General features: G+C 39.3%; 1 protein-coding gene across 1 annotated transcript in view; it reads left to right on the top strand.

Annotated features, from left to right (window-relative positions):
• Nucleotides 1-1,526: 1,526 nt before the first annotated feature.
• The window catches only part of LOC306771625 (A-type voltage-gated potassium channel KCND2-like), a gene marked incomplete at both ends in the record, with an annotated part of 38,907 nt that continues 19,494 nt past the window's right edge, over nucleotides 1,527-20,939 (top strand). Inside the window, one exon of the mRNA XM_079260875.1 lies at nucleotides 1,527-2,638. Coding sequence (XP_079117001.1) covers nucleotides 1,527-2,638 — 1,112 coding nt within the window. The remainder of the gene's footprint in view (nucleotides 2,639-20,939) is intronic.

The raw sequence follows: 20,939 nt of genomic DNA on the forward strand, positions 1-20,939 counted from the left end.
TTGGAATCTGTGGCCAGACGCGCTCAGAGGAGCCAGAAGCTGACTGATGCTGCAGTGCTGAAAGCTCAGGAGCTGTCCGTGGTGCTGAAAACCTAAAGTGGTTAAAATGGGACCTTAAGCTGTCTGTTATGTGGAGCTGAAGCCAAATATGCCTGCGTGCAGCAAACACATGCTTCACAGTGGTCACAGCTGTCTGAGATCCCCTCGGAGATGCCCGTGCTGTTACGTTATACAGAGCTCACGCGTTTCATTGATTATGGTTATGTTGGAAAATGTCAGTAGAGCTGTGTAACCCAATGATGCTGACCTTTTGTAGCCGTTCAACAGGATTACAGAACAACGACCTTCAAAAGAATAACAATAACAATAATGTTGGAAAAAAATATGCTGTAGATTATGTTTTTTGTTTAGAAAAAAAAAACATACACAGAGTTATGGTCGTTTTAACAAACGTGGCTTTTAAAAAAAACAAAAAAAAAAAACAAAACAAAACAAAAAAAAACTAGTTAGCGAGATTAAGGACAACTTAGATGGACTTCATTGACTTCCTGTGCCAAATCCAGTACTATCCCCATATGAAGAAACAAGCTCCCTCATTTCAGATGTCTTATGAAATGCTATCTGAGGCACCGTGCAGCTGTGTTGATTTATGCCGTGCGACAGGAGAAAACACACAAACATAACAGTGAAGTTAAGGTTGTGGCGATCCAGCCTACTTAGACTGCCTTTACGCATTGAGTAGTTCCCCCCACAGTGAAGCAGCAGAGGAATTTCTGGGTGCAGATAAGACCACTCCTCTCTCTGCATACGGTTTTCTCTCTCGTCTCTCCACAGTCGGAGCTTGGTGGTAGTGTAGGGGGAGGGTGGTCTTGCAGTCGACGAGAGGAACAAGAGTTTATTGAGGAGTAGCTGCAACGGGAGGGAAAAACCTATGCACGTGAGCCCTGCGGATGGTAAGAGGAGAGAGAAAGAAAGGCTTGAGCTTGAACAGATGACCGCTCTCTGCCGAGAGACCACCGCTTGAATTGTTTAACTTGTTGATGCACCGTTTTTCCCCCCCTCTCTGCCGTCTGGCTGCAGTGACAAATAGATGGAAGGCGGAATCGCAAGTGCTCTCCTCCGAGGATAGGTCTTCTATTGAACTCTCCGTGGATGCAGTTTAATGAGCAACCTTCTCTAAGGTGGGTGCTTTATTGTGCTTCGATTTTTTTTCTTCCTTAATCAAGGAAAATTCGGGGTGAATGTTAGGCTGAGGTTTGGAAATCTCATTGATATTCTGCCGCAAAGTAGGTTACAATAATTGAACAGTGGCATTGTTGGAAACGACTCGAGTGGTACTCACTAGAGCATTGTGCTGTATGAGGGGTTTGTGCGGGGTTTTTTTTTCTTAAAACTGAGTCAGTTGAACGAAGAAGCCTCTACAAATCAGTGTCTCTATCTGCTGTTCTTCCTGCAGATGCAATTCATCTCTGAGCCTTAGCACTGTGACAACCGGAGCAGGGTCTTATTAAACACTACAGGTCAGCATGGCAGCAGGTGTAGCGGCATGGCTTCCTTTCGCCCGAGCGGCAGCCATAGGATGGATGCCCGTGGCGAGCACCCCGATGCCCATCCCTCCTCAAGACAAGAGGAAAGCCCAGGACGGACTCATCATCCTCAACGTGAGTGGGACTAAGTTTCAGACGTGGCGAACCACTTTGGAGAGGTACCCGGACACTTTGCTGGGCAGCACGGAGAGAGACTTCTTTTTCCACGAGGAAACAAACGAATACTTTTTCGACCGCGACCCTGACATCTTCAGACACATCCTGAATTTCTACCGCACGGGGAAACTGCACTATCCGCGCCAAGAATGCATCTCTGCGTACGACGAGGAGCTCGCTTTCTTTGGCATCATCCCCGAGATTATTGGTGACTGCTGCTATGAGGAGTACAAAGACCGGAGGCGCGAAAATGCGGAGAGGCTTCAGGATGACGAGGAAATGGACATGAACAATGACGTCACGCCTGTGAATCTGACGTACCGGGAGTACCTGTGGCGGGCGTTTGAAAATCCTCACACCAGCACCTTAGCTCTGGTCTTTTACTATGTCACAGGATTCTTCATTGCCATATCAGTGATGGCCAACGTGGTGGAGACGGTTCCCTGTGGCACTTTGCCCAACAGGTCAAAGGAGGTTTCCTGTGGAGACCGTTACGCGCTGGCCTTCTTTTGTTTAGACACTGCGTGCGTCATGATTTTCACTTTTGAGTATCTCCTCCGTCTGATCGCAGCGCCCAGCCGCTACAAGTTTATGAAAAGTGTGATGAGCGTCATTGATGTGGTCGCCATCATGCCTTACTACATCGGCCTGGTCATGACCGACAATGACCAGGTGAGTGGAGCTTTCGTCACACTGAGAGTCTTCCGGGTGTTTCGGATTTTCAAGTTCTCCAGGCATTCCGCTGGGCTGCGCATTCTGGGCTACACCTTGAAGAGCTGCGCCTCCGAGCTGGGCTTCCTCCTTTTTTCGCTCACTATGGCCATCATTATCTTTGCTACGGTCATGTTTTATGCAGAGAAAGGCTCCCCATCAAGCAAGTTCACCAGCATCCCAGCAGCGTTTTGGTACACCATTGTCACCATGACAACACTGGGGTAGGTGGCAGCATAAGTCCCTGAAAACCCTTTAGGCTCCATAAACATTCAAATCACTGATACAGCCTCATCACTGTCTCATTGTGGCATATATATATATAAAATACACTTTCATTATGACTGTGATCCCTACAATTGTTTCCCCAAATTATATTAATGAGCAATCTGCCACAGGTGTGTCTTTACGTTAATGGGGCTCATAATCGACCTCGAGCGCCTTTCAGCCAATCAGAGGCCAGCTGCAGAGGCCTCTGTAGGCATCAATGAACCTATTCCTCCTCTTATTATGTTGAAGGTCAGACCTAGTACCTGTCCGTTTCCAAGGGTCTTCAGTGGATAGTTTGGAAAGGTTACAGAAATAAGCGGCACAAGTGTGTGTGTGAATGTGTGTGTGTGTGTGTGTGTGTGTGTGTGTGTGTGTGTGTGTGTGTGTGTGTGTGTGTGTGTGTATGTTGGGGGGTGGGATCAAAGGAAACAGTCCAACATCCCACATGCCGCATTTGACCACACTGCCAAACAGAGGCAAGTGCAGAGGTTTAATTAAAAGCAAACTTCAACGCTATAAACTGCAAATGCACACACACATAAGCGCGCGCGCGCACGCCCCCCTCAATCTCATTCATTTTCCTCTCTGCTCATCTTCATTTCAACGAGGTACAGTAAATATTTGAATGCTAATTTCATGCCTATGAATACCGTCAGCTGTTCCATGTGCTGATGTGGCATAAAATAATTAAACAGTGTTAAGAAGATTACATCACATTAATTCGTATTGATGAGCGCACTCAAGCGCTCAGCAGCTCGGTGTGGGTATTATTACTACCGCCGGGCTGTTATTACCATTATTCACTTCAGCGCAGCGCTCCGGAACGACACGTTTTCCAAGGTGCTGAGAAGTTTTTGTCATTGGAAGCATTTAGTTTTTTTTCATCAGCTCATATAAATAAACAGAAGACGGAGATTAAACGAGTCGAAGTCATGATCAGAAGGGTCCTGATTTCTTTTGAAATATTGGCTGTTTGCGTCTCTACTCACTGCTGCAACTGTAAACTGCGCACAGACGCTTTGTGTTTAGTGTAAACTCCCCTCCATTCTGACGGTGACACAGAAATGAGGTCTTGTTGAAATGATGTTTTAGCACCAAAAATCAAACATGCAAAACAAACTGCCACTGGCTCTGTGTGCATATCCTTAGCAATGTTTGACTTCAGGTGTGTGTACATGTGGCAAATGTGTGCTTGAGATGGGTGCAGCCAAATACTGTTCATGTAAATCTTTTCTTTAATCTGAGGTTAAACTGATCTTCACAAAGCAGAACAACAGATCCTGCATCCTTTTCTTGTTTTTGTCAGTCCTCACATCTGCATTGACGCAACTCAGCTCCTTTCAACTCTGCAGGCAACGTTTGCAGTTCTTGATTTTTATCACCATAATCATTCTTTTTATCAGGAATGTTCACTTTCACACCACAAATTCTCTGTCTGCTCTCATGCAGCCAGTGACAATGACTTGGTGGCTGTCCTGTCCTCTTAATGCTGCTCACTCAGTACCAGTCCAACGACAGCTCACCCTGGATATGACTAGTGAGAGCAGTACTAATAATATGCACGACCTGATGGCTGTAGCTTCCATCTTAATCCAGCTCTGGCCATGCTTTCTATTTAAATTAAAAGATAAAAGATGTTATAATATTTATCTTTTGGGTGCAAATAAATATTGCAGGATTCAGCTCCCCTTTGTGCTGGTTCAGATGGATTTGAAAAAGATGTTTTGTGTGGGAGAACAAAAGTGAAATGTCCTCGGTAATGGGGACGTCTCTGTCACTCCATTGTGAGCCATGACAGCCCGGCTGACAGATTTGCAACATGAACTGAAGCCTTCCAGTTGTGCAGAATGCTGCATAGTGGACCACCGGTGGAGAGGCAGAAAAGTCATCACAAAGAGGCAAAGTCAACCCTTTCTCATGATTCATCATCGTGTTTAAGTGTGCCTTTAAAGGATCATATCTCATTCAACCTGTGGAGCTGAAATAAAGGTTGCCATTGTCTGTAATAACAATGGTATGAGGAAAACATCTGTTGGACTTTCCTCCTGTAACCCTCAAATGCTGATTAGATCAGAGGAAATTAGCTATTTTGTTTGTTTTAGGGTCCTGAATGAAGGGAAAAAAGGACCCACGTCTAGCAAACAGTTATTTAGATAAGTACAAATTATTTGGCCTTTTTATTTAGTGGCAAATATGCTGTCAATAAACTAACAGGGGCGATGATGACTTAAACCTACATTTGAAAGCAAAGTGTTTGATCTTATTCTACAGCCTATCATGCTATATAGCTGTGTGCTATCATGATGCCTTTCCACTACATATATTTTCAATTTCCCCGGCTCAAACCTTGTGGAAGTAAAGACAGTGGCGGGCGTTTTCTCCCCTGCTGATGGCCCATTGATTGTGCTTAAGCAGACGTGCAGACATTGGTAGAGCAGGGGCTCCTGTTCAGAGACTCTTGGCAGGCAGCCTGAAAGAAAGGGAAGAGGGTGCCTGGTGACCAGTGGAGAATCAATAGCTCTGTGCAGCTGCGTGTCATGCCTCTGTGTCTTCTGCTCTACGCCACCAAACACGGGACAAGACCCACTTATCCCTCCCTATTTATCGAGCTTAATCTCTGTGGTTGCCTTTGGATGTCTAACAAAGAAAAATCTGCATCTGTTGAAATGGATCTGCATTCCCAAAATTGGCTGACTGGAAATAAAATGAGAGATATTTATCTGCGGCATGGCGGTCTGCTGTATCATTGAAAAACAGTGGTAAAGTATAATTTTGAGACTTGCTGCCCAATTAAAGAAGCAATAGATTTTAATTCAGAGACAATAGTGCACTTTGTTAAGGTGGAATCCAATGTTGCAGTGTTGTCCTCTTATTTTCTCTCGATGATCCACGCGGTCAGGGTGAATTAGCTGCAGAGGGAGTTTTTGGTGCTTCAGATCTTTTAAGTGATTTAAGGTGTAATGGAGTGCACTGCTGAGAGCAGCTGTGAAAACGGTGGAAGTCAAGCGCAACCCACTAGGGAAGAAGAGTGGGGAGGACAGGGTTTAGTCTGGAACAGACATACATTCGTTTCTCAAGACACAGACAAACATTAGGGTTGATAGACACGATGGGCCTCAGTTTCTGACAAGAACATCCTCAGTTTAAATGCTCACACTCGCCCCATCTATCCTTCATTTTCCTCATCCTTACTTTATTTCCACTGTAAAATTGCAGTGATTAACTGGCAGCTTTACTTTCTTATGATGTTTTCCCATCACATTTTCCTCTTTTTGCACTGCAGACAGTATCCCCCTGATAGAGGTGGGATCAGCTGTTTATCATCACATCATGTTTGAAGCTGTGGTGACACAACATGTGTGTGTGTGTGTTTATGACATATTTACTGAGCAGACACTTCTAATCAAAGCAAATTACAGTTGAGGAATATACTTTAAAGGTTTAGCATGGTTGTCACAACAAGCTTGCAAAAGATTTTTTAGTTCAAAAAGGTTTAAATATTTTTTGGGAGTGGTCATAATAACATAGTATTACAGACCTCAACTCTAGTCAGCGGTTGACCCGTAAAACCTAAATTCACATGCACATATATTCTTCATGCAGTCACTGCTCTTGAATACCGTATACGATCCCATGTGCACATATCTGTGACTCATTTTTTGAATTGTGTGGCAGACTTTCAAACCACTTCGTGGATCAAGGAAGTGTGTTGTGTGTGCTGCTGGAAGGCAAGGCAAGACAAGTGTATCTGTAGCCTATAGCACATTTCATGAACAAGACAATTCAAAGGGCTTCACTTAAAACATTAAAAGCAAAACAGCAGAGTGTAGGGGAAATATTAAAATGTACCTTAAGAACAAACTTTAAAAAGAGATAAAAAAAATAAATAAATAAAGACAAAAAGAGCTAAAATAGAAAAAGATAAAATGCAAGGAATGAAAGTGAATAGTGCCGTAGGGATCTAGTTGTTTGCATCCACAACACAGTTGATTATTCCCTCTGACCACTCACAGCATTCTGCAGTGTTTCCACATCACTTTAAAGGTCTTTAAAAAAAAAACTGGTCTGAGTTGATACAAAAAAAGAAAAAAAAGAAAAAAACATTTGTAACTGTTCAGTGCCATGTCCTTCAACTGATGCCACTGCTACTAATGGGAATAAACAATAACAACTGGGAACCATTGCCTTATCCTTGTCATCAGAAGTGCAGTATTATACAACGTGGGCATAAAAAACAGCTAAAAACAGAGAAATTTGCACATTTGCTCAATGAAGCATGCGGATATCTTTTGATCGGCAGTGACAGCCTGAGCAGTCCCAGAAAACATCATACAGAAGAGACGATTCTGACTTACCACTTGCTGGTTAGCTTCAAGACCAAGCTTTTATGCAAGTTACATAATCAGACTTTTTCATGAGAATAAACACTTACTCTTATTCAATTTACTTTAAAAACAAAGATTCTGTGCTTCTGCCCCCTCTCCACACAATGCTTCAGTAAATTCCTACAAATTATGGCATCTGCTTTTACTGTAACATATTTTGAGCCCCTCCCAGACTGTATTAAAGTTTATGATGTGACAATAACACAGCTGAAGACTTCAAATGTCCCTGTAAATTTACATACGTTATTTTTTTTATACTGTAGCGATAATGCCAAGAGGAGATATCATTGTAATTGCTGATTTGTTGTGACATTTACTGTGTGCATTGTCCTAAAGTGCAACAAACATGCCTGTACATGGCAGTCACTCATCAGAGGCTGAATTTATCACTAAGTCGTCTGTGCTGCAGCTCCGCCCACCAAATACAACTAGAAAGGCTTGACAAGTGAGCCCTATAAAACTCTCAGGATATGATATATTGAACATAGGAAGCAAGGTTAACACACAAGAGGGTCACAGAAGGATCCATAAACAACCACAAGTATAACCATTATCATGCTTGCCAGTTTTGACACCTCATCGTCATGGCAATCAAAGCCAAGAATCCAAAGTGCTAACTTGATAGTTCAGTTTGGTGCCAAGTTTTTTTTTGAACTAGCTCTTCACTTCATGTCAAAAATAATTGAAATGTACAGGAACAATCTGGAGGGCCTTTTACTGTTTCTGTACCCAAGAGATAAACGCATTCTTGATTTAGTTCTCATGTGGTTGGATAAGTTACTGTGCCCCTGGCAGGCAATGCAGAGAATTTTCACCCCTTTTTTTTTATTCTTGCAAAACACGACAGTCAGCGAGAACATTTGGTGTGTTTGATTATGTAGCGCAATGGGTGTAATTTTCACGTACAGTGGAATACATTACATCGCTTGGCATTGTGCACATTATACACACTTTGAAAATCAGCAATCCATTATGAGTGATGCGGTGTACTATGGTGTAAAACACAAGTGGTTGATGTGAGATGTGTAGGCTGCATTTTGCCTGTAGGCTCATGCTGCTCCCTCCCTCCCGCCACCCCACCAGGTGCTTTACTGGGGACAAGAGGTGATGCTAATGTGAGGATGGCATAATGGTCCTGAAGTGACAGGTGATTTAATGAGAGGAACTGAGATGTGTTCTGTACCAGCTCTTTTCTGTCCATGCAAATGACTGCGAAATGGAGGAGTGAGAGCGAGGGGCGGAAACAGGCAGCCATCCTCAGAGGAGATTAAGATCATTGCAAAAGACAGAATCTGGAAAAGAGAAAAGACACAGAGCTTCTGTTTTTCTGTTTAATTGAAAATACCAAGCGCCTGCATCGCTTTCATCCTCTCTGCTTGCTGGAACAGTTTTGCAGAAGCAGTCAGACATTGAAAAGGCTGTTATGGAGGTGTGGGTTGAATGATTGATTAATATTTTATGGCCAGTCATCTATTACAGATTTATTACATCATATGTTATAGGCAGAAACTTCAAAGATGTTCATTTGCTCCTTAAATTTGTTTTTAATGACATTATCTCTGTACGTTTTCTTTCTTTCTTTCTTTCTTTTTTTTAACTGAAGCATAATGTCTGCTAGAATGTGTGTTTGTGGTCAGTCAACCCTAAACTGAAAAACAGATTATAGCCTGGTGGTAGGTTGATGTGAGGTTGCTGTGTATGTGAACTGACTTTAAAAGCAGGCATGCATCACTGCGGATGGTCAGATTGATAAATAATCTATATGGCAAGGACAAAATGGCTGTCCTCCCATTTGATTCGATTTCTTTGACAACCTGTCTTCGAGGCGGCACCAGTAACACACACTCCACGTGTGGGATTTTCATTAATTCACTTCGAAAGTGCTGCATTATGCAGAGAAATAGACTAGCATGTTGTGCACATGGGCCTTGGTAGCGTGGTGTGAGGATGTAAAATATGGCATCAGTGTTTTTTTCCATAGCTCAGCATTTTTATATTCTTCTTTGTATTGCAAGCAATGTTGAAGATTAATGGAATTTTCCAGAACAAGATTAAAGTTACACCAAATGAATGCAGCATCACTGCATTAGGAAATGAGGAGATATGTGAGAAAACACATCACCTCGATTTCATTGTTGTTAGAAAGCATTTGCTCTGCTTGGCTCCACTTCCATCCAATCTAACAGCCTTGAAACCCTGACCCAGCTCGAGTGAATGGATGAAAAGGGGAAATATTACTTATTATGGGGCTGTGTCCCATCCTCAAAGTTGATGTGTTGTAAAAGATATCAGATGCAAAGTGTGTGGCACGAGATCAGTGGATCAAATTGCGTGCAGGTGATAAATCCAAGCCCAAGAGCTGTCTCCTCCTCTAGTGCCGCATGGCTTATTTACATACTCAGCATTTACATACAGATGAAAATGGCTTGTCTGGTCATGGAGATTGGTATGCAGACTCACATAATGCCTCATCATCACTTTGTTGAAATGTGCAAGAGCATTGCTAAATGGATTCTCTTCAGCTTTAGACTGCTGGTTTTCACTGTGCTTAGCACTCAATCAATTGAGTTATCATGTCAGGATCAATAAAGATGTCTTCTGCAAAGATATATATAAGTGACCAAAGATGCACTCAGAGAATTCAATACCACACATTTTAGTTTTAAACTGACACTGTTTAACACCAAGAGCAGGATTCATACAGTATAAGACTAAGACCTTTTATTAAAAGATAGCGGTATGAGGAGAGTTCTTGTAACGCAGCACACAGCATGAACCATGATTTATGAGTTTAATAGATTTGTGAATATATTCTCTATCACCGGCGTGATACATCTTTTTTCATGCCTTTCATAAACTACATTCATGTTCAAGTAAAAGACTGTTTTTAGAGGTAGAAAGCAAAACAATTTGTGACAAAGAGGTTACAAACATAACCACAGCAAAGAAGCAAAGTCTTTGTAATGACTAAATCATTCAGTTATTGTATTGATCCACTGATTAGTGATATGTAATACCACATCTTTTTTAAAATTATCCTGATCCAATATCAAGTAAAATTCAAGCCAGTACTGGCGATACCAACTTTTTACCAATACTTTGTACAAAAAGTCAATGTGTTTGGATCACTTTCAAATCAGGTTACACTGAAGGAAATAAAAAGACCAATTACCAGGAAAATGCTCACTTAAAATAGAAATGCCACAATATTTACATGTTTGTCAACCACTACATATTAAAGTGTTCAGTCATCTGTTAAATGAGAATGACTGATGGTGTTATCTATCAATGGTATCTATTAATTATTTTTCAGCTGTATTTTCATTTTATAAATCCCGATTATGGCTGTTTTACTGAGTATTTAATGAACCCCAGCCTCTGCAGGCATCCTTATCAACCAAATCCAGGCCTATTGCATTGATGTGAGCTGATCTCAAGGATACATATCGCTCCAAGCAGAAGTCATATAGCCATTTATTGTAGAGATTTCTTTCGAAATCATATTTAATAACGTTCATAACAAAACAGGATGCTTTAAGGCCCATTTATGCTCAACGCAGAAGACTGATATGCAGACAGGTTGACAATTTTTTCTCCCTTCAGTATTGGTTACTCAAGTAATTTGGTCTATTTTTTAAGGGGCTCAGTGTCCACCGCTTGACGCAGAAAACAGAGCAATACCAGAAGAACTCATGGAGGTAGTGTTGAGTTGCATAGCTATGTAACCAGAACAGCAACAAACTTTGTAGTTTTCTTCTTCAACTTCTTCTGGTGTTTTTGGATGGTTGGAAAAAGTTTAAAATGTGGTAGCGAAGAGCATTACCCACTTCTGGTTGAATTGACTGAAACCCTTTGCATAAACACTCTAAGTGTCCTGGCTGCGACCCAATGACTTGTCAAGGGATAACTATTGCAACGTAAAAGACACATGGAAGTATGAAGGCTGCGACGCATGACAAAGTTTGTAACTACAAAAGTTTAGTGTAATATTTTATTGTAAAAACACAAAACTTATTACATTATAATCTGACAGGTTTTGTGAAAACCTGGATTATGAAACAATTACGTTTTTGAATGAGGAAACTGTGCTTAGACAGAAAACAAACAAACAAAAAAATTAGATAGAAACTGTGCGTAGATGAGAGAAATCTCATGTACCAAGTAGGATTAAGTTTTACTTGATGGGAGAGACTGTGATGGTGAAGCTTGGAGGATGCTGTGATAAACCAAACAGGATACATCTTCTTGTTAGCAGCTTAACGCTCCGAGTATAGCAATGTATATAGCCTTTATAATTCAGTTTAAGTTTTCAGAAAACAGCAAGGCCATAGACGTAACCACTGAACATGTTGACCAAAACCAACACATTTAACAAATGTGTACAAATCTGAGTACAACAATGAATCCTTGACAAACCAACCGAAATGTTTCTATTTGACAAAAATTATTTACATAAAATGTATATCGCTCCAAATGTTTTTGTTCACCGTATCTGCATGCAGTACTCTGTGTTTCATGTTCCTACAATAAAACTTATTCCATTATAAATGATACATTTCACATTATTACAATCAAACTATCATGTCACAATATGATAAGTTTATTGTTTTCATAACATTTTAAACATGATAAGGTCCCAATTCTTCTTTTACTGTGGTCACTGCTCCACGTTTCCGTGTGAAACTGGCGACGCCTCCATATAAGTACGCAAAAGAGCATAAATTAACAATGATGAAGACTCTCGTTAAAATATTAACACAAAAACCTGATCCCGTCAAACAGATAAAAATCCCTTTCTGAACATTCAGCATCAGTTCCACACAACTCCACGTTGTCCCCCTCAATGCCTGGTTAGTGATTTGTACCTGAAAGTATCTGCCCGCTGCATCCAAAGGATCCTGTCTCAGCCTTACAGCACCTGTCCCTCTCCTCCTCTTCCTCTTTATAATTTCATTGTATGAAATTACACTACACTGTGCCTCAATTTACTTATTACAATAACAGGCGGAAGGGAACGGAGTTCCCATCAACTGGATGTATTTTAGACAAGATCCTAATATTTGAGTTACATTTTGTATTTAAGTTCATGATGAACTAAATGTTTACCTCAGATTGCAAAAATATTGATATTCTAACATAAAAATCAATTCTAAAGCATAAAGATCCGGTATCTGGAGTCTCAATATTTCAGTATTAATCCCTACATTAATGATACAAGTATTGATATTATTATATTGTTGATGAGCACAGAACATATTTTTATATATATATATATATATATATATATATATATATATATATATATATATATATATATATATATACTCCTGATGGTTATAAATATTATGTTTTTTTTTTTTAGATTATCCTTTTTTGGCTTCCATCAGTATTTTCACCACTCATGCTTGTTCTCACAGAAAACCTGAAATACTTCAGAGACAGAACATTTTGTATTCGTGCTGATGAACAGGAATGCTGTGTTTATGTTCACTAATCCAAACCAAAGAGTTTATAATGTGTAAAACAGTGACAAAACAGCAGCTGAAAAGTGCACACAAACTGCAATAAAATCCAAAGAACTCCTCAACATAAAGTCACTGAAATGAGGCTCAAAATTGATTGTTCTGCTGAACAGTCACAAGTAACTCCATGCTCACGACCTCTTCATGCTCCAAATGCAAGCTTTCTTTTCCTAAATGGGATGCCAAAATTGTTCCCTGGCTGTTTCATTTTATGCAGTGATGCCATGTTCATAAATTAGTTTAATTCAGTTACTATCAAAAAATAACAAAGGATCAGTAGACAACTAAATAAAAACAAATAAATAAAAATTTTTTGACAATGTTGTGAGACAGAGTTGTGGTTCTTGTTCAAATCCTTTCCTGATAAATCACAATGTGTTTACAGAAATCATGGTTTTAATACTAAAACAGATATGTTTTAATATTTCCATATATGATGTATTTTTAATAAGTCTAACTGTAAGGAGAGCCTTGCATGGAGTCATAACATGAATGTGACTATGAAAGATTTTATCAAGCTTATAACTTTCTTGTGCCCCACTTCCAGAAACGTTGAGGAATCTCTTCTGTAAAAGGAAACAAAGAGTAAAAACGTGAAGCACAATGCATTAAAAGTTAAAATGGAAACATTTCTTTCTCTTTGAAAAAAACATGATCATAATCTCTACACGTTTACGTTGTAACAGAAGAAGCAAAAGGCTAAAAAGTTACATAATAAACAGCAGTAAAAGAAATACAATTTTTTATATAACTAAACAGATTAATCGACAACAAGACAGTAACATGACTGGGTATGTGAAGAACATCACACAGAGTGGTTTTTCAAGCGTAAAGATGGGGAAGGTTTTCACCACTGTGTGACAAACATGTTTTTCATGTAAATTACAAGAATTTTGAGGCTTTCATCATCTTTCAGTTTGGCTGCTAAAACATGGCCTGCTCACAGTCCAGACCTGCAACCCAATGAAAACATTTGGTGCAATATTACATGCAAATTACAACAAAGAGGTCCCCAAACTGTTGAAAATCTGAAATTTTTTTGCCTCTGTCACTAAGTGCTCACAGCAAGGGAATTTATCTCAATAAAATGCCCTGAGATTATTCTTTTTTTTGCTGTGAATTGGGACTATTTGCATAATACTGAATTGAACTAAAAACCCTTTCAAACAGTATAAATGCAAATGCAAATGCATTTTCTCTTTCAAACAGCAATTGGCCTCCTCAGCTTCCAAAAACTCAAAGTGTTGTTACATTTACATTTCACAGCATTTCAATTCCTTGGGAAAAACTGTACGCGACTCAGCCAACCAGCCACATGATGGTATCCGCCTTCTCATCTGCAACTGTCCTCTTAATAATAAAGAAGGCATTGTGTCATTTCGTAAGAATATGATCAAAAACAGCACTTCATGCCCAAAACACATAATTTTGTCAAATAGCTTTAAACACAGCTTACTACAGGCAAAATGATCTTCCCATCTCATTAAGCGCTTTTGCACACAAATCACAGAACAAACCTTAAGTATTGTCACGTGTTACAGCAGATTTATTCATAAGCACAGAATAAATATTGATGCTGTTCTTTTGAGCTCAAGTGTTGTGAGTACTCATAGCCATCAGAAGTGTTTAGTGTTAAGGGCTTTTTACACACACATGACACACAATATATACACACAATGTATATATATATATATATATATATATTTATATTTATATATATATATATATATATATTTATATATATATATATATATATATATATATATATATATATATATATATATATATATATATATATATATATATATATATATATGTACACATACACACATACAGTATTACTCCACTCCCCAAGATGGCATGTAATGAGTGCCAGTTGAGAGAGAAGTAGTTCTTTCATTTTTAGATGCTGCTGTCATTACACTGAACCAGTGATCATTCTTATGCATCTGTCAAAGCTGAACCAGCCTTCCTGCCTCCTCTTTTACCTCAAAGTGCAGCTTTGCAGCACAGATGTGGGGCTAAAACTTGTGATAATCTCACCCATCACTGCGAAGAGTTTGGGAGGGGTGCATCTCTGTTTGCAACGATTATGTCTCTCATGCGCATGGGACAGCATAGCAAACACAATCTCTTGAAATGGTGCCAGCTTTTATAATACCAGAGTGTGAATATCCCACCCCCTGACGTTTGTCTCTTTATCAAAAACACCCCTCAGCCAACACATCAACATCTGTGATCAGCTGAGATTCAACGATTGTAGCTAACAGCTCTCATCATCATGTACTGTGTGAATGACAGAAAGAAAAGAGTTATGCAACTCATGCCTCTCTGACACTTCATCTGAAGAGTGACAAGATATCACCATAGGTGAGGATTTAAAAAGAAAATCATGTTGATTTTTAAAGCCTCCCAGCAAACATTGAGGTGAATTTGTTCATGCTAATATTGCATTTTTAATGATTCACTATTAATCCTGCTGCATCAATTCATTTTTTGCAAGGTAACATTTTTCTGTCTTGCGTCCTCTGAGTGCTGAAATCAATCTGAACTTTTATGTCCTGCAGGCAAACAATGTATTTCTTGTCATCGTGTTTCACAGAGAACAATGATACTTTGATGCCAACTCATTACCTGAAACTTTGTTCACAGTCATTCATGTTACTTAAACACAAGCAGGCTCGTGGTGAAGTCATTCATATTGATTCAGCCTTTTTGCAAACTTAAAACCCTGTTTTACTTGTTTGTTGTTTCATTTTTTGTGTCTAAACTGAGGAAATGTGTGCCAGTTTGCAGCACCAGCATGCCACAAAAACACCTCTTATGATCAATACTAGTCCCATTTGAATGAAACCTCACTTAAGAAGAAAGGATAGAGAGTTGTTGAAACTGCCAAACTGTGGGCTTTGGATCAAGCTGCCCACACGAGCCACACTTAACCCAATTTCCTTGTTGGGCCTTTGCCACAGGCTCCATATATCATTAGTTTTCTGTATGCTACATGAATGATAAGAGACCATGTCCCATTTCAGTTTAGGTAAAAGAGCTTCCTCCTGTCTGCCTGGCAGGGAGGTCCTGCTGAGATGAGGGATGTCAGGCTGTCACCCTGACGCATGGCAGCTGTTTCCTGCCTGCCCTAGCTTCTATAAATAGCAAAATATATCACCTAATGTAGGCCATTTGGTCAAACAGAAACTAAACAGGGCATGTGCTGGAGGCTATATTTCTCTTTCACCTCCATCTAATTCCTCATGTACAGGTGTATCACCCTCACAGCCTCAACTTCTAATTTTTTCTTCTTTAACTGTCTCATATTGATTAATGACATATTAAGTGGTAATTCTATAGTATCATTATTTTATGTCAGGTTCCGAAATTTCAACACCTTCAGCTGAGTTAAAGTCAATGTGAGATTCTGTAATGATAATAAAAATAAAATCAGACTCTCTGTCTACTTACTTTAGGCTGCTGGTTTTGACCCTGTTACATCCACATACTTGCGACCGTTTCATTGTATGTTTTGTTTTTATCTTGTTTTTCGATATATTTGTTTGTGTCTCGGATAAAACCATGATACTATCAAATAACCACAAACTGTATTAAAAAAAAAGAAAAAACACCAAACTATTGAAACAACACTTCACATGTGTCGAGAACTAAGTGTTAAATCCTCACAAACGGAAATTGTGATGATTATTTTTATTGTTCCCACACAGTAAATGCAGTGCAATTATGTGACAGGTGGAAAGTAGCACTTATTGGTAGTAGTCTTTCTTTTGAGTGTGTTTAAGTATAATTTAGTGTCCCACTGTGATGAACCAATGTGAGTTTTCTTATAAACACCTCACGGCAGGCTTTTTTAGAGATACTTCACTTAACAGCTTTGTGAATGGCAGCATGGGTCTGTCTGTCAGACCAGCAGTTTGGTTTGATTGAATTATCAAAACAAGTGCAGGTGGATTGCTGTGAAATTTTGTACAAGTGGTAAGTGTCTCATTTATCCATTTATTTTTTTAAGTGAGGTGAAGTAAAGTCTGTTCACATGAGAGTTCAACACACTCCCACTCCTGCTCACACTGTGTCTGGTTGAGTATATTGTCTTCCACTGTTTTGGAGTATTTATTACAAATAGTTTGTTTTGTTTTTTTGTATTTGCTGAGCTCTGAAATAAATTACCACTTTTTGGAACCATGTATGAAATGGACAATGACCAAGGTTGGATATGGGCAGGCTTGTGTTTTAAGGACTCTGCACTGGTTTGCATAGTGATGGTTGAATATTATTTTAAATTAACATGATGTTTAAATAAAAGTGCACAGAGACATGCCCATGGCTGCAGACTGCTTTAAAATCTTTGCGCTTGTGCAATTAGATTATATCATATGGTAGTGTTGCTCTACGTTACATAACTGCTGTAATATCACACTGACTGACTTTGATTGCATTGCTAAAGGACACATCATTAGACTAGTATGTTCTTTTCTCAAACAGCCTGACTCGCATTTTTCTTTTTCACAGAAAATCTACATTTGGGGTAACTTTGTTCAAAGTATAAGCATTGGATGAAGTTGCTGCCCTGCTAATGAGTTCCTCGTGACACTCACCATGCCGCAGGAGGGGCAGCGTTGGGTCAGGACAATTTGCAATAACTGTCCTGTGGCTGCACATGACAAATCTAGTCACAAGTTCTTTATACCTGAGACATTATTTCTTTTCATGCAGCTTAATTTCACAGCTCTGCAGCCAATAATTGATTTGATCGAGTGAAGTATATAACACAGGATAAATTAAGAATAATAAAAAAAAAATAAAAAAAAACTTTAGTAACCTTGAAAATAATAGGCTAATGCAGATTATAGGGAAAAAAACTCAAATACAGCTGTTATAAACTAAAATATATAAATAAATGGATATATTTCTCTACTGAAGTAAAGAGAGTGATTATTGTGCTGACCAGAAGCTCACAAGCCTTTGATCTAATAATAATGTTGAAATTCAGTAAAATTTCATTTGCAGTATATCCAGTTTATGTAATTTTTTATAAGCCTGCGTGAAGGTGAAAACATTGTCCCAGAGGGCGGAAGTTAGGTTAAAAACTACCAAGACCACGCTCGGTAAGCTCATTAAAATTGAAAGTAAAAAAAATGCAAACAAAATAAATCCTGTTCGTGTTTTGTAAGAGTCGTCAAACACAGAACAATTAGAATATCATTGATTCAAAATGGCAGTAATTTAAATTCTTCACTTGAAAGAAAGACAGCAGCCAATGCAGATTGAAATGTTTGTCTGGCTGCATTGTGGTGTGAATTCATCTCCCATCTACAGGATTTCCTGCCTGTGTGTCTCACTGCAGGTGTCCTACACAGGGTATCTCAACTGCTGAAGGATTGCATTTCCATTTGTGGATTTTTGTGTTTTTTTTCCTCAAGGTATTAGTGAAAAACTGTAAACAGTTGATGATTATTTGTATTTTTCCCCTCAGCCAATTGTCTATAATCCCTGTGAAGAAGCTTATGAGTTTGATTTCTGGCATACATGGCCTTATCTTGACTGAGCGGCCACAGGCAAATGGAATCTGTCTCGTTTAGTCTTCGGCCAACAGGCAAAGTCACGCAAGTGAGCCAAGCTGAGAAAAAGCTGTTCAGACAGTGAACAGTAATAAAATCAGACACTGCAATCAATTTCCAACCCAGCTCAGTCTCATTTACTTGCACATGCAGACCCACTGTAACATCCATAGACACACTGATGACACACAAATCATTTGCATTTCAAATGTATCTGCTGAACTCACATGTGGCAACATCAGAAGCTCCAGTGTTGTCCCTGTCCTCTGGGAGGGCACAAGATCACTTCAGCGTTTCTAGGGAGATACCGACTTTGTATTAAGCCTCACCTCTGATGTGAAATTCACTTAGCTCTAAACATTCAGCTGATCATTTGGACCAACAAAACTAATCTTGCATGAACTTCTCCACTTCACACACGATCTTGTGTACACATGTCGGTGACAGAAAACAAGTGCTGCAGTCGTTGTTCCAACTCCCATCGTCTTCCATGAAATGGCATCCATCAAAGTTAATGAGCTATAATCATCACCACAAATACTCTGTCACACATCCCACTGCTCGCTCCAGAGTACTCAACTCCCAGTCAATGGGATGTAAAGAGTGACAAGTGTGAGGAACATAGTTTTCCGTACCCTTTAGAGCTCCATGTAAAAATTGGAAAAAATCCAGGAAGTTAGCAATTTTTCTTGATCCTAATTCTCTTTGCTTAACAGTTTGGGTACTGCAGAGGAGAAGCATTTATTAGACGTGCATGGGACATGCAGTCGATACTAGTGACACTGTGTTTCACGCACCCATCAACGTTGTCACCTTGAGAAATATTTCTTATTAAAGTATGCCACTCACTAACGACGGATTTGCTGTGTGGTAGATAGATTTATTCCCAAGCTGCCAGTTCTGCTGGCTTCAAATCATATCGATGTGTATCTTGTGTGTCGACTCATCTCCAGACTGCATGCTGCTGCTGGTTCTCTGATTATACTCTACATCACACAGGTGCACACTCACACAAACACACGAGTCCTGTATCAGTGACTTCAGTGGACATAATACTACCTCCTCTCTCGTGCTCCATGTGAACTACCTAATTTTACCCATCATTGTTTATTTAAGTGTCCAATGTACTTTTTGGACCTTTTTTTTGTCTTTTAGATGCAGTGTAGCAGTGATTTGTGACTCTTTCACATGATTAGTAATGTTTTGTCACTAAAGAGTTATTTTTTTCATATCGTCAATGCATAAAGTGTTTAGGACTATGTGTTAGCATGAAAATTGATTTCAAGACATGCTCAAACCAATAAATGTATTGTTTTTTCAGTTTTCAATAAGGCAGAGCATGTGTATTTATATAGGACAATTCAACAACAGGGTGACTCAAAGTATGTCATAGAAACCGAAAATGAGAAACATAATTTAATATTAAAAAGATAGAATAAAAAGAACATTTAGCTGAGGTTAATTTTGTAAACTCCAATTTATTCCTTTAATTATAAATGTTACTGGTCTAAGATGAGGCTAAATCCACTTCTGAGAACCAAACTCCAATTATAACTGGTTTAGTGTACATAGAGTTAATAAACTGCTTTTATTTCCAACACAAATGACGAGCAAATAGATCATAATCAAGGTGCAGCTGTACACCTTGCTAGCTGGCTAGCAATTAGTCATGAATGGAGACTGAATATAATTACACAGCCTACTTGACTGGCAACAAGTTAAATATGCAGCTTAATTATGTGACCATCCATAAATATATCAGTCGGATGGGCTTTGTTTAATTGCATTGATCACTATATTGCATAAACTTGCATGTAAATGTTTCCTTACACGTGACATCAGGCATTTAAGTGTTCATTGTCACAAAAGCAGTGGAGATGTGGTGTGGACCCAATTGCAGAGATGAGGGAAGCCGGTACGCAGAACTCAGACAGATTTATTTTCCTCAGAGGAACCCAGGGAACTCAGAACAGACAAACCAAACTGAGGTACAAAATGATCCAGCAAACAATGAGTGAACATGAGTGGTATAAATACAGAGGAAAAACCGAACGAGAAACTGGTGAAACAAATGAACTAAATGAACCCAGGTGAACCAAATCAATGAACAGGAAATCTGAGAAGCTAACCAAGAACCAAGACAGGAAAAACTACAAAATAAAACAGGAAGCCCAAAAACAAAGCACAGAAAAACCCAAATCATGACAGTAGCAAATACATTCATATCCAGCTATCTGTCTACCTACCTGCTTTGGCTTTATTGTCCAACTGCTATTGTGACAGACCTACAGCTGCATTGAGCTATAATGCATTAATTTGACTTGGAATAGAAATCAAATTATATAATATTTGCCTAAAAATAGGATTGTTTACAACCAAAGCAGTCCAAAGTATTTCAACACAGTGACAACACCTTGAAAACCGAACCTGATGTTGCTGCACACAAAACATGATTTGCTCCATCCGGTCATCCCATCACAGTCAGATACATATTTTCTTTTCTCAGTGAGTGTGGCAAAATGCTGTTACATTTAACTATTTACTCCCAAGCTGTGTGAACACATTAAGGTCCCCACAACACGAGTGCTACATGGAATACACACTCACTCACAAACACACAGTAACACAGATTATTCTTTCAGTGCCAGGTATGGCAGAGCTCCAAGGAGTGTCCCTAATGTATTTGTGTGTTTGATAGGATGTTTTAGCTGTAGCATCCCCAGAAGACAATTTGTAGACCTCAACAGATGGAGAAGTCCAATTAGAAAGTGGGCAAATGAA

The sequence above is a fragment of the Telmatherina bonti genome (assembly GCF_933228915.1).
Source record: "Telmatherina bonti genome assembly, chromosome: 2".
NCBI lineage: Eukaryota > Metazoa > Chordata > Actinopteri > Atheriniformes > Telmatherinidae > Telmatherina > Telmatherina bonti.